This window comes from Artibeus jamaicensis, unplaced genomic scaffold (assembly GCF_021234435.1).
Source record: "Artibeus jamaicensis isolate MK-2021 breed Jamaican fruit bat unplaced genomic scaffold, CSHL_Jam_final contig_518, whole genome shotgun sequence".
Lineage (NCBI taxonomy): Eukaryota > Metazoa > Chordata > Mammalia > Chiroptera > Phyllostomidae > Artibeus > Artibeus jamaicensis.
Genome location: NW_026521870.1, coordinates 2,540,117 through 2,555,158, shown reverse-complemented (window position 1 = coordinate 2,555,158; position 15,042 = coordinate 2,540,117). Strand labels below are relative to the sequence as shown.

At 35.7% G+C, this 15,042-nt stretch overlaps 1 protein-coding gene across 1 annotated transcript in view; it reads right to left on the bottom strand.

Moving 5' to 3' along the window:
• RSBN1L (round spermatid basic protein 1 like) overlaps window positions 1-15,042 on the bottom strand; it is a 76,430-nt gene continuing 61,388 nt past the window's right edge. Inside the window, exons 7-8 of the mRNA XM_037162214.2 lie at window positions 2,194-2,302; window positions 1-2,109 (exon numbers count right to left, since the gene is read on the bottom strand). Coding sequence (XP_037018109.2) covers window positions 1,459-2,109; window positions 2,194-2,302 — 760 coding nt within the window. The 3' untranslated portion in view covers window positions 1-1,458. The remainder of the gene's footprint in view (window positions 2,110-2,193; window positions 2,303-15,042) is intronic.

The following is a 15,042-nucleotide window of genomic DNA, read 5'->3' as shown; positions in this document are numbered from 1 at the left end:
TACATTAAAGACATTTGTTTGACTTTTAATTATAGTAGTGGAAGCAGCTAAAATAGTGCTGAAAAGTCCATCATTGAAGACATTTGTTTTTCTTTAGCTAGGCACTGGCAATCCTGTTTTCTACCCTAATTTTACTTTGTAGAGCTTCTTTTGAAAAAGAAGTACAGTTGACCCTTGAACAAGTGAACTGTGTGGGCCCGCTTACACACAGGTTTTTTTCAATTGACATGTGCAGTTCAAACCCACATCATTTAAGGATCAGCTGTACCCTTATTTACCTTGCTAGGGTAGGCAGAGAGGGATCCTTAGAAACAAGAGATAAACATATTTTGTTAGCTACATCTCTGTTTGAGTCACTGCCCTTATTTTAAGGTTTTATATTTGTCGTATTTCCTTCCTGTGGTGCAAGAAAAATGTATAAGGATTTTAACTGCTCACAGTTAAATTTTCTGTATTTTTTACTCAGCTCCTATTAAGTATAACAAATGTGCCTATTAATAAGAAAATTTTCTCAACTTCATATCATTGCATACACTATAAAGAAAATTTACGTTAGGGGCAATGTAGCCTGTCCACAGAACTTCATTAATTAGAAGGGTTAAATATCACTGAGACCTTTATTTGCCCAACTTTACAAAATTCTTTCTATTACCTAAACTGCCTTTTTAATGTTGATTATAAATATTTTAAAATGTATGCCAGGGAGTAGGGCTAGGAAGTTTCACATATTCATCTATTCAGCAATTCAAGGAGTTATGTAAAATAAGATATACATATATATTCCCATACATACACACACATATATAAATATGCTTTTATAACTGAATCTTAGTTTAAAAAATGCTTGCACAATGTGGGGAATTTAAATATTCACGAGATTTGAATATGTACATTTGCACTCCTTTACCACTCTAAATGGATACACCAGCAGACACATGAGATCAAATATGTGATTTAACTGAATTTTCACTTTGTCTTTTTGCATACCCGACAGAAAACTTATTTATTATGAACCTTTATTAAGTGGCTCACATTTCAGTATAAATCACACTAAAAAAATTTTTAAAGCTATTTACACTACAGTGCTGACACATTTTAAATGAAAAAAAAATTAGTATAAATAAGCTCTATGGAAAAGCCTTAAATTGTCCAAAAAGAATTCTGGCTCATATTACAAAATATATATATATATATGTTAATGTCAGCTCCATCCTAAAACCTACAACTCCAACTCAAATAACTTTTTAAAGACTCCATTTCTTTAAATCTGCAATGTTTACAGTGCATCTGGCCCTAAGTGCTTTGATACTTCACAGTTATGGACAGGCACTGAGGAATGTTACAAAGCTACATAAACTATATTTTGTAACAGACTTGGGAGCAAGTCCTTGGCTTGCTTTCATAATTCATGAATCTTTATTACATTATTAAGTTTTTGCTGTTTTTTTTAAAAGGATTTTAAATGGTATGTACATATTTAGCATCATCTTTTCTATCTTGATTTGAATGTGCTGAACTATGTTGCCTTGTATCAACTAGATTTAAGAGACTTCCAGGGCACAATTCCTCCTTTAAATCTTTGCTGCTATTTTCAAATTTGGAGTCCACACCAATCTTAAATTCTGTAAATTGAACATGATCCAATTTTGCTTTAACATTCTTGCCATCCATATCATTCGGTGCTCTAGTCTTTTCAGAAACATAAACATTCACAGATTCTTCATTGATTCTTACAGATGCAACAGGTTCATGTTTAATCTGCTGTACTTCATATTTAGAATGAAGTTTATCTGAAAAAAGAGACTCCAAAGAGGTTTTGCTTACAGCACAAATCATACTGTCAGTGTGAGATCCAAGAATTGATGATGTGGAATCTGGTGATGTGCCTGTTTCATGAGTAGCTGTACTCTGAGCAGTGTCTTCCTCTGAGTGATATAACTTGAGTCGAACATGCCATGCTAAACTGCATACAGCTGAAACTGTCTTAAACTGATGAACAACATTCCTTGGGATAAAATAAATGTCATTATCATACAGCTGAATCCTGGCATAGCGAATGCCTTCCCTCCTCAGTTGATTAAGTTTTGCATCATCGACCCACTGGACACACTAAAAAAGCAACAAGAAACACCAGTAAGTCATTTTCACAATAAACATTAAACTGAGGTCAATAATGGTTTAAAATATATATACCTGGGATAGTGGAGGTTCATGTAAATCTAACTGCATTCGTTGAACTACTTCTAAGAAATCTTCAGCATGAAAACAAATGACATCTTTGGTTATTCGGGGTTGATTAAGCCTAAAAAGAACATGTGATAAGAATCTGCCATTAATGTTTCATTCTGTTAAGTCCTTATTAAATTCAAAGTAAAAATAGTTTACATTCAAAACCAAAGTACTTAGAAATAGTTAAATTATAATCAGCAGACCACTTTACATATTTAAACAAAGGGATATTGTCATGCATGAGTTTCAACCTAAAGAGATAAAAAACAACTTACTTCATTATATTATAGCTATGTGTAACAATACTGTGAAAAATTAAAACAAATGTGAATTGGTTAATTATACAAATAAAAAACTATTTTGTCTTAAAGTTAAGGTTAATACTTTGACAAATTAAGTGCCCAAGCTGAAAATACTACATAAAAATTAGAGTTAAGTATGGGGGAAGTAAGAATTTTCTTTCAATGAAGACGTATATAACTGCAATGATACCCAAATCCCTAAACAACCCTTAATAAATTAAGATACTCATTTAAAAAGTATTAAGGAAATATATTATTACCAATTTATTTGCTTGTCTTTAAATATAACCCTAAAATATCCCCTATTTAATTTGGAGTATACAAATACATGTTTACAGAAAATGCTTAAAAAACAGATTTTAGAATAAAATTCCAAGCAACTAAATAAAAAAAAAAACCATAAGGTAAAAAAAAAACCATAAAAAACCAAAAATAACCAAAAAAAAACCATAAATAAAAAAAAAAACGGTTAAGGTAAATCATAACCGTTTTTTTAAAAAACAGTGATAAAGAGAAAAATCTAAACTCATGCATTATATCAACATACAGAGAAAGGATAAGGATGACTGCAGGCTTCCCTTTAGAGACAACACAAGCCAGAAAAGAACAGAGTTATCTTTAAAGTATTGCAAGAAAAAGTCAATTTAGAATTAAAAATACTTTCAAAATGTGAAAAAAAAAAAAAAAAAAAAACGTTTTCAAACAGAGGCTGAGAATCTGTCACCAGAAGACCAGCACAATGAAAAATGTGAAGGAATCTCATCAGACTGAAGGAAATGATATTTAGATGAAAATATAAGTCTATTCAAATGAATATAGAGCACAAGTAATAGTAAATATGAAAGGTATTTTATTCTCATTTTCAAACTCTCTTTGGAAATACTTATAGCTAAAGTAGCATATTGGGGGATTTATAGCACATGTAAAATACAAATGTTACAACAATGACTAGCACAAAGTTCAGAAATGGGAGTGGGGGAATAAATGGCAGTATTTGAAAGGTTCTTAACAGATTCCATACAGAGGTATATAATGAAGGTAGACGAATAACTTTAGAGCAATCACTAATAAGGAAATAGTGAATGTATAACAGAATGCTTTAAAAAGACAGGAAAGAGGGCAAAAAAAGAAAAAGGCAAAACACAAAAAGTAAAATGGAAAATTAAATCCACATTTACTGGTACAGTAAATGTAAATGGTCTAAATATGACAATTAAAAGACAGAATATCATTGCAAAGACTAAAAACAAGATATATAGTATCTACATTAAACGATACAGATAATAAACCATATAGGTGAAAAGCCAAACAATGCGAAAATATGTAACATGCAAACACTAATCATAAGAAAGCTCAAATGGCTGTATGGACATCAAAGTAGAGCTCAGGACAGAATATTACCAAAGATAAAAAGGGTATTTTATAATGATAAATTCATAGAGTTAATTCGTGGAGAATAATCACTCTAAATATGTAATAATCTATTAACAGAGCTTCAAAATATATAAACAACCTTGAAAACATATTTTGCTAAACGAAAGCTAATCACCAAAAAAAGTTACATCATTCCACTTATATGAAATATCTAGAACAGACAAATACAGAGAGAAGAAATGACATAAATGGTTGCCTAAAGAGGTTGAAGAGGGTGTAGGATTGGGGAACAATCTCTAAAAAGTCCAATCCATAAACAAGGTGTACCTCTCTTTGAGCTGATGAAAATATTCTATAATAGTAGTGATAAGTGCACAACTCTGTGAGTATACTAAAAACTACTGAATTATATATACTTTAAAGGTAAATTGTATGTTATATGAATTATATGTTAAGCCCTTACCAAAGACAAATACATGGAGTGATTTGTCTTTGGAGTAAAAAAAAAACCCCAAACAAATAAAAGAGCTTCTGGTCAAGATGGTGGCATAGGCACACATGCCTCACCTCTTCTCACAACCACATCAAAATGACAACTAAAATATAGAACTACCACACTCAGAACCATCAGAAATAGATAACTACAGAAGTAAATGGAACTAATAGAAGTCTGACAACTACGGGATTAAAGAAACCACATTCACTGAGACTGGTAGGAGGGCCACAGAAAGAGAACAGGCTGGTCTCTCATCTGTGTGGGGTAGATAAAAATTCAAGAGTATCTCAGGAGCAAGCAGACCTACCCCACACCAGGCACAGCAGCCCAGGGTTCTAGCGCCAGGAAAATAGGTCCCCACAACTTCTGGCTACAAACATTAGCTAGACATTTGAGTTGGTATTAGAAACTTCTGAAGCCCAAGCCAGGGATGGAGTTGGTATTAGAAATTTCTGAAGCCCAAAACAGTTCCTCTTAAAGAACCCATACATGGACTCACCTACTCAATTTCATGTCCTCAGAGCTCCAGCACCAGGATGTCAGTTTGAAGGGCACCAGTGGCATACTGTAAGAGGCTGAAATGTCTGACTTCAGGGCGACCAGAGGCCATTGTCCCTTTTCTGAGTCCTCCCCGCAGAGCCATGGAGCCAGCAGGCTAGTGTCATATTTGAGACTCATCAACCTGGCTAACACTGTTTGACCCACCTTGGAGACCCCCAGAGACTCTGCCCCACCCAACTTACGGGCCTACCCAAGCTGCTTTTCCATATGAATGGCAGGTCTTGGCTCCTGTTTTACAGCATCCTAAATCCTATCAAACAAGCAAAACCTGGCATTGAGCTCCAGGCTGGGCACTAGCAACAGCTAGCCCAGATTCACAGCTTGGCTCTGCCTAGGAATCTCCAAGCCAAGCACAAGTAGTAGCCACCTCAGAATGCTTGATAGCTTAAACAGGGTGGCCCCAGGCAAAACACAGGTGGGGGCTTACCTTGGCCCACATCATCCAAGAAACCCCAGGACCAGTGCACCTAGTACACACATACAGACCACATAGCACCACAACTCTGCCCCTGCACGGCTGACCCTCCACGGAGGATGGAGCATAGTAGTAAGTGATCACAGCCAATCCTTTCAGCTGACTGGCCTGGATAAATCCCTTCCATTGATCTGCCAACAGCAATCAAGGTTAAACTGAAAGTGGAGTGTGTGCTCAGCCCACATGAAAAGAGCACCCTCAAATATCCAGCTTGGATGATAGGGGAGGCTGTGCCACTGGACCCTACAGGACAACTACTACATTAGGCCACACTGACAAGGCACAGTGTCAGAGCAGCTCTACCTAATACATAGAAACAAACACAGGAAGACTAGGTTGCCAAAACAAGTAGACAAAGAAACATGGCCCAAATAAAAGAACAGATCAAAACTTTAGAAAATGAGCTAAAGGAAATGGAGATAAGCAATCTATCAGATGCTGAGTTCAAACCACTGGTTATAGGGATACTCAAGGAACTTCGTAAAGACCTCAGCAATATAAAAAGATCCAGTCAGAAAATGAGGATTCATGAATTGAAATAAATAATAATTTAGAGGGAAACAGCAGTATAATGGATGAAGCCAACAACTGTTCAATGATTAGAACAAAAGGAAGCAAAAAAAAAACCAATCAGAACAACAGGAAGAAAAAAGAATCCAACACCCCCCCCCAAACCAAGGGCAGTTTGAAGCCTCTGTGACAACTACAAGCATTCCAATATTTGAATCATAGGAATGCCAAAAGAAGAGAAAGAACAAGAAATTGGACATCTATTTGAAAAAATACTAAATAAAATCTTCCCTAATTTGGTGAAGGAAATAGACATCCAAGTCCAGGAAGCACAGAGTCCCAATCAAGTTACATCCAAAGAGGATCACACCAAGACACATCATAATTAAAATGCCAAAAGTTAAATATAAAGAGATAATCTTACAAGGAGCAAGAGAAAAGCAGAGAGTTACCTGCAAAGGAGTTTCCATAAGACTATCAGTAGATTTCTCAAAAGACACTTTGCAGGCCAGAAGATGCTGGCCAGAAATATTCAAAGTGATGAAAAGCAAAGACCTAAAACTATGATTACCCTAGTATCATTTAAAATGAAAGGGCAGAAAAAGTGCTTTCCAGACAAGGTAAAGCTAAAGGAATTCATCATCACCAAGCCATTATTACATGGGACTTATTTAAGAAAAAGAAGACCAAAACTATGAACATTAAAATGACAACAAACTCCCAACTATCAACAGCTGAATCTAAAGAATAAAAACAAAAACCAACTAAGCAAACAACCAGAACAGGAACAGAATCATAGGTATGGGGATTATCTGGAGGGTTATCAGCTGGGAGGGGGAAGTGGGCGAGGTGGGGAAATGGTGCAGGCATCAAGAAGCATAATTGGTAGGAACAAAACAGACAGGCAGATGTTAAAAATCATATAGGAAAGGGAGCAGCCAAAGAATTTACATGCACAACCCACAGACATGAACTAAGTGTGGGGAATGCTGGAGGAAAGGGAGTTACTGAGCAGAGGGGCAAAGGGCAAAAAATTGGATAACTGTAACTGCATAATCAATAAAAGATATTGGTACTTAAATAAAAAACTAGTGAAGTTGTAAAGAGAGACAATAAAACCCAATGTTACAGTTGGACATTGGTGACTAAAAAAAAAAATCAGTGAGAAAATATATAAAATTTGCACCACACTACCAACAATATTGACTTAGTTGGCATTAATAGAGCACTATACCCCTAAACATAATAAACATTCTTTTGCATGCACATATACTATCCATCAAGATAGACCATGAAGCAAACCACAGGAAATCAAAGAGAAATATAGAGTATGTTCTCTGGCCACAGGGAAATAAACTGGACAGAAAAACACCCCCAGAAATCTGGAAATAAATTCTAAAATAATGAAAAGTACACAAAGTCTTCTCAATAACCCATGATTTAAAAAAAAAAAGACACCAAACAGTAAATTAGAATAATTCTGTACTGTATAATGAAAATACGAGGGACTTTCGCCAGGATGGAGGCGTAGGTGGAAGCACTGCATCTTCTTGCACAACCAAGTTTAAAAACAACAAAGTTTTAGCAACAAAAATGCAGCCAAACCACAGAAAACTGAACTAACGAAAGTCTGACAATAACGAACCCTTCAGCCAAACCGGTAAGAGGGCCATAGCCAGCAGCAGTGCGGGGTCGGGCAGGATCCACCAGACTGACCCAGGCACGCGAGGCACGCCAGCAGCCGTGGGCGGATCCCAGGTGTGAAGTAGCAGGCGGATCCACTGAGGGCCCAAGGCGGTGGACTCACTGAGGGCTGACCACGGTCACACATCTGCACGTAGATAAACTGGTGAAGGAGGAAGCGGTAAGACAGACTGTGCAGGCCCCAGTGGCAGAAAGTGGCAGAGGGGACCGCCATTGTCCCTCTCTGACCCGCCCCCACATACAGTGTCACAAACCAGCAACCTGGGTGGCCCCGCCCTGGTGAACAACTAAGGCTCCGCTCCTCATATGTAACAGGCACAAACAGATCAAAACATGGCTCAAGAACAACTCAGAGCCCCAGAGCCGATAAATCTAAGTGAATAAGAAATTGCCAACTTTCAGATGCACACTTCAAAACACTGGTGATCAGGATGCTGACAGACTGGCTGATTTTAGTCACAAATTAGAGGAACATATGAAGGCTAAACTAATTGAAATGAATGGAAATGCACAGGAAACCAATAGTAATAGAAAGGAAACTGGGACTCAAATCAAAGGAGTGGACCAGAAGGAGGAAAAAAATGACTGAACAAAAAATGATGAAGAAACAAGAATTTAAAAAAATGAGGAGAGGCTTAGAAACATTCAGGACAACTTTAAACGCTCCAACATCCAAATTATAGGGGTACCAGAAAGGGAAGAGAAACAGCCACCAGTGGAAAACTTATTGGAACAAACAATAAAGAAGAACTTCCCCAATCTGGCAAAGGAAATAGACTTTCAGGAAGTCCAGGAAGCTCAGAGAGTCCCAAAGAAGTTGGGACACACCAAGGCACATCATAATTACATTAGCCAAGATTAAAATGAAGGAGAGAATTCTAGAAGCAGCAAGAGATAAGGGGACAGTCACCTACAAAGGAGTTCCCATCAGACTGTCAGCTGATTTCTCAAAAGAGACCTTACAGGCAAGAAGGAGCTGGAAAGAAGTATTCCAAGTCATGAAAACCAAAGACCTACATCCAAGATTGATCTATCCAGCAAAACTTTCATTTAGAATGGAAGGGTAGATAAAGTGCTTCTCAGATAAGGTGAAGTTCAAGGAGTTCATCATCACCAAGCCCTTGTTATACGAAATGTTAAAGGGACTCACCTAAGAAAAAGAAGATAAAAAAGATGAACAGTGAAAGGACAGCAAACTCAGTTATTAACAACCACACCTAAAACAAAAGCAAACTGAAAGGACGGCTAAATCAGGAGCAAACCATAGAAATGAAGATCACATGGAGAGTTAGCAACAGGGGAGTGGGAGAAGGAGAAGGGGGAGAAGGTACAGAAAATAAGTAGCATAGATGGTAGGTAGAAAATAGGGGGGGAGGGCAAGAATAGTAGGGGAAATATAGAATCTAAAGAATTTGAGACACATGGTCATAAACTGAAGGGGGGAGGGGTTGTGCAAGGTGGAGGGGAATGAAGGGGGAAATAGAACAACTGTAATGCATAATCAATAAAATATATTAAAAAATACAATTATCAACATTTGTGGAATACAGCTAAAGTAGTGCTTAGAAATTTAGTTTTACATATTTATATTAGAAAAGAGCAAGCTCAAATCAATAACCTAAGCTTCTAATGTAAGCTAGAAAGAGAAGAGCAGGTTCTTTCCTTAAAGGAATAAAGAGCCCTGGCTGGTATGGCTCAATGGACTGAGTGCTAGCCTGCGAACCAAAAGTTCGCCAGTTCAATTCCCAGTCAGGGCACATACCTGGGTTGCAGCCAGGTCCCCATTTGGGGGTGAGCGAGAAGCAACCTAACGATGTATCTCTTGCACATTGATGTTTCCCTCCCTCTCTCCCTTGCTTCTCCTCTCTCTAAAAATAAATAAAATCTTTTTTAAAAAGAGCAGAAATAATAAAACAAAAATAGAAAAAAATCAATGAAATAAATGGCTGATTCATTGGAAAGATAAATAAAGTTAATTAATTCTGGCAACACATTAATATAAATATAAATGTCATTAACAATGTTAGTATGTTGAATCTAGCATAATTAATGTAGTATAAATATCAGATGTATGTGTGTATATACATAATATACATGTTATATATAATTATGTTTAATATTTGGTACATCTCAGATAAACACACATACTTTTCTTGGTTATTCCATACTGTCATATATGTATATAATGAATCACATACAGATAGGAGATGTATGATAATACAGAATAACCAAGAGAGAAAATGGAACAGAGGGACAGAAATGGAATCAATAGAATTACAGGGTCCTAGAGTAAGTATATGTTTAAATTCTGTAAGAAACTGCCAAACATTTTTATGGTTTCCAGAGCACTATATGAAAGTTGTAATTAATTCATATCTTCACTATTTTTGTTATGGTCTGCTTAAAAATTATTAGTAGTAGTAATTTTAGTGAGTATATGTGCTTATCTCAATGTGGTTTTAATTTACATTTCTCTTTTGGTACAACTGAAGAACTTTTAATGTCAACATTTGTGGAATATAGCTAAAGCAGTGTTTAGAAATTTAGTTTTAAATACTTATATTAGAAAGGAAGAGAGGTCTCAACCATCTAAACTTCTAACAAGCTACAAAGAGAAAAGTTCTTTCCTGAAATGAAAAAAAGAGCATCTGTGTACCTTTTGTAAAATGCCTGTTTGTGCATGTATCGCCCAATTTTAATTGGACTGTTTTCTTATTCTTGAATTTTAAGAGTTCTTTATATATTTGGATACAAGTCATTTACACACACACCTCGAATATTCTCTTCCAGTCTGTAGCCTACCTTTTCATGATCTTAATATCATTTTCTCTTATGGTTCATGAAATTTCTGACTAATACAAAATTTCCTCCAATGTTTTCTTCTAACAAACTTTATCATTTTAATGTTACCTTTCATTCTGTAATCCATGTTAAGGCTTTTTGTTTGTTGTAAGATAAGGGTCAAGGTTCATTATTTTTCATTTTTGTTTTTGTGCATGGATATCCTATTGTTCCAGCACCATTTCTCCTCTCCCCACTAAATCATCTTGTACCCTCCACTAGCTTTAAAATGACAGGTAGTGGTAGTATAAATCCTCTAACATTATTTTTCTCCCACCCCTCAAGATTGTTTTGCCTATAGTAGGTTTTTTGTATTTCTATAAGAAAACCTTGTAGATTTTGATTGAATTGATCACTTGGGAAGGAATTGACAAAACAATATTGACTCTTCCAATCCATAAACAAGGTTATAGCTCTACATGTATGTAAGTCCTTAATTTTTCTCTTTAGTTTTTTATAGTTTTTAGCACCTGTTATATATTTTTAAATTTTATTTCTTTAAGTATTATATGGTTTTATGCTATTGTAAGACCATGTCAGTGGCAATTTTCATGAATATTGCTAACATATAGAAATACAACTGACTTTCAATATTGTCTTATCTTGAGACTTCGATAAGTTTGCTTATTAATTCCAGTACTTCTTTTGTAGACTTAAAATTTTCTCTGTACACACTCATTTTGCCTTACTCTATCTAAGACTCTAATTCCATTTCTGTGTATTTACTAAAGTGAAATGAAATCTTATATGTATAAAAAGGCTTGTAAGTGAATGTCTGTAACAACTATTCATAAAACTGGAAACAACTCAAACGTCTACCATCAGGTGAATGAATAAATCAGTTGTGATATATCCATTCAATGACATACCACTCAGCTACAAGAAGGAATGAACTACTAATACATGTAACACCATAGATGAACCTCAAAAACATTATGCTGAGTAAAAGAAGCCAGGCAACACATATGATTCTATTTACATAAGATCCTAGACTAGGCAATACTAACCTATGAAGACCAAAAAGAAAAACAGATGAAAGGATGTCTGGAGCTGGAGTAACAATGGGGGAGATTAACTGCCAAAGGATATGAAGGACACAAAATGTTCTATTACCTTATCTGAGGTAGTGGTAATATAGCTATATATATTTGTCAAAACATATCAAACTATATAATATTTTTAATGAGTATGTGGGTATGTGATTGAATATAAATTATATTTCAGTGGTTGATTTTTTTCAAAAAACAATTTCAAAGAAGCCACTTTGAATATATAAACCTAGAGGGTTGGGCAAAAGTAGGTTTTCAGTTGTGACTATGTCAAACACAGAGGTTATTCTTCTATTACTATTTATTAGTAATAAATAGTATTAGTTTATACTAATACTATTTATTACTAAAACTAATAACTATTATTAGTTTTTCTATATAAACAACTGTAAACCTACTTTTGCTGCACCCTCTATATGAATCTTTTCTTCATAAGCCTTCATACCTAAAGAGCAATATAATTTGATTAATACTTCATAAGCTTACCTAGCTGAAGATTTCATCTAAATCAACCCTAGTCTTTATTCCAAATTGGTGTTAAGCCTGGCTCTAAGATAAAGTCAAGAATCTAATATTCTAATACTTAATGTCTTCTTGAGACAAAGAGTAGAATTCAAAACACTTAGAAAAAAAGAAAGCACCAACTTCCTTAGTATAGCTTAATTTAACACCAAGGAATTTATTATTATAAAGGGATCATAAACCATGTTTTCATCAGAGCCATGAAGCCCTCTTACAGCACCAACAAAATTATATTCTTGTCATCTTTAGTATTAAGTGATGAAAGAAGCACTGGTCTAGGAAGCAAACTGTGTATTACAACAGTGGGGAAACTCATAACTAGCAATATCTCATCCCAAAATCTGTCTCAAGCATATTCTTAAATTTGGCCACCTAACTTATTAGTATATTAGTTTGGCAACAGTCCCTATCCTATGAAATTACTAGCCACCAAAGTGGTTTTTTTATTAATAGATATTTATTGAGAACTATGATGGTCCCATGAAGGACAGGACACAATCTCTAAACTCAAATCGCATATAAAGTGGAAGAGTGAGTATATACCAACTATAATTTAAAGAAGTTTAAAAGATTTTAACAAAGTGCTAAAGTCATGAAGCAGGAATATTTATCTCTGAAAAAGAGTGTAAATATGTAGCTAACTTAGCTGAATACCCTAAATTAGATTTCATCCTATGTAATTTTTGATGACCTCTTAGATACTTTATATCAAACATTCAAGAGAAATCTAATTAATTTGAAATAGGAGTTTGTAATGATTTCCACAAAGATAAATTTACTGTTTTAAACTGGATTATAGTTTAAATCAGAACACAAAAACTGTATAAGCATAACAAGAGATATTTAAAATTACCCTTTAAGTTAAACAAGTTCAATGATAAATTATTACTGAATTATAAAGTATTAATATTATTTTCCCGAACATCTCTTAGGACTACTTCAGTACTAGCTACTCTGTATACCTAAAATTGATAAAGTTTCATTTATGTTAAAAAAGGTCAGCTAACTTCTAGCCAAGATGGACGCATAAGCAGATACACTTTGCCTTTTACAACCAAAAGCACGACAACAAATTTAAAATTAAAAAAAAATAAATAACCAGAACTGCCAGAGGGGAGAGGGGTCAAACTATATGGAAGTCCAACAACCAAGGAGTTAAAGAAGAAACATTCATCCAATCAGTAGGAGGGATGGAGATGGACAACGGGATGGACAACGGGATGGACAACGGGATGGACAGGATGCAGCAAGGCAGCAGCTGGAAGACCAGGATAGGCCTACATTTGTGTGCGGATAAACCAGGAAGAACAACCGGGGAGCAAGACAGACTGAACAACCCAGGGTTCCAACATGGGGAAAAGAAAACTTCAAAACACCTGTAAAATTCTGGCTGTAAAAATTTGTGGGTGTTGAGGTGTTGGGAGAAACCCCCAGCTTCACAGGACAATTCGCTGGAGAGACCCAACAATACCAAGAATGTATACAAACCCACCCACCTGGAAATCATCATCAGAAGGGCCCAATTTGCTTGTGGGTAGTAGGTGAATGACTGAAAGCCTGTGGAGAGCCAAACAAGCAGTATTGTTCCCTTTCTGAACCCCTCCCCCATATACAGCACCACAATGCAGTAACAGGGATTGCCCTACGCTGGTAAATAACTTAGCTTCCACCCCTTACAATGTAACAGGCACATGGAGAAAAAGAAATGTGGCCCAAGTGAAAGAACAGATCAAAACTCCAAAAATAGAACTAAGCGATGAAGAGATAGCCAATCTATCAGATGTACAGTTCAAACCACTGGTAATGAGGATGCTCACAGAAATGGTTGAGTAAGGTTTCAAGATAGAGAAAAAAGTGAAGGCTATGAAAAGTGAAATAAAGGAAAATGTACAGGGAACTGGGAAGGGAAGGAAACCAGGGCTCAAATCAATGGTTTGAAGAAGGAAGAAAAGAACATTGAACTGGAACAGAATGAAGAAACAAGAATTCAAAAAAAATGAGGAGAGACTTAGGAACCTCTGGGACAACTTTAAACTTTCCAACATCTGAATCACAGGGATGCCAGAAAGAGGAGAAGAGGAGCAAGAAATTGAAAACTTATTTGAAAAAATAATGAAGAACTTCCACAATCTGGCAAAGGAAACAGATTTCCAGGAAGCTCAGAGAGTCCCAAAGAAGTTGAACCCAAGGAAGCACATACCAAGGCACATTATAATTACATTACCTAAGATTAAAGATAAGGAGAGACTCTTAAAGGCAGCAAGAGAAAAGGAGACAATTACCTACAAAGGAGTTCCTGTAAGGCTAGCAGCTGATTTCTGAAAAGAAACCTTACAGGGCAGAAAGATCTGAAACAACTACTCAAAATGGTGAAAGGCAGGGACCTACAACCTAGATTACTCTATCCAGCAAAGCTATTATTTAGAATGGGAGAGCAAATAAAGTGCTTCCCAGACAAGGTCAAGTTAAAGGAATTCATCATCACCAAGCCCTTATTATATGAAATGTTAAAGGGACTTACCTAAGAAAAAGAAGATAAAAAATATGAACAGTAAAATGACAACAAACCCACAACTATCAACAACCAAATCTAAAAACCAAAAACAAACAACTAGAACAGGAACAGATTCACAGAAACAGAGATCACATGGGGAGGGGGAAGCAGGGAGGGGAAGTTGGAGAATGGGGGAAAAGGTACAGGGAATAAGAAGCATAAAGAGTAGATACAAAATAGTCAGGAGGAATTTAAGAATAGTATGGGAAATGGAGAAGCCAAAATAATTTGTATGTATGACCCATGGCCATGAACTAAGGTGGGGCAATAGTGGTGGAAAGGGGGATACAGGGCAGAGGAGAATAAAGGGGAGAAAAAAATGGAACTGTAATAGCATTATCAATAAAATATACATTAAAAAAAAAGAAAGGAGGTCAGTTTACACTGGCTTCCGGCATACTAATAATTTATAAAATATTATAAAT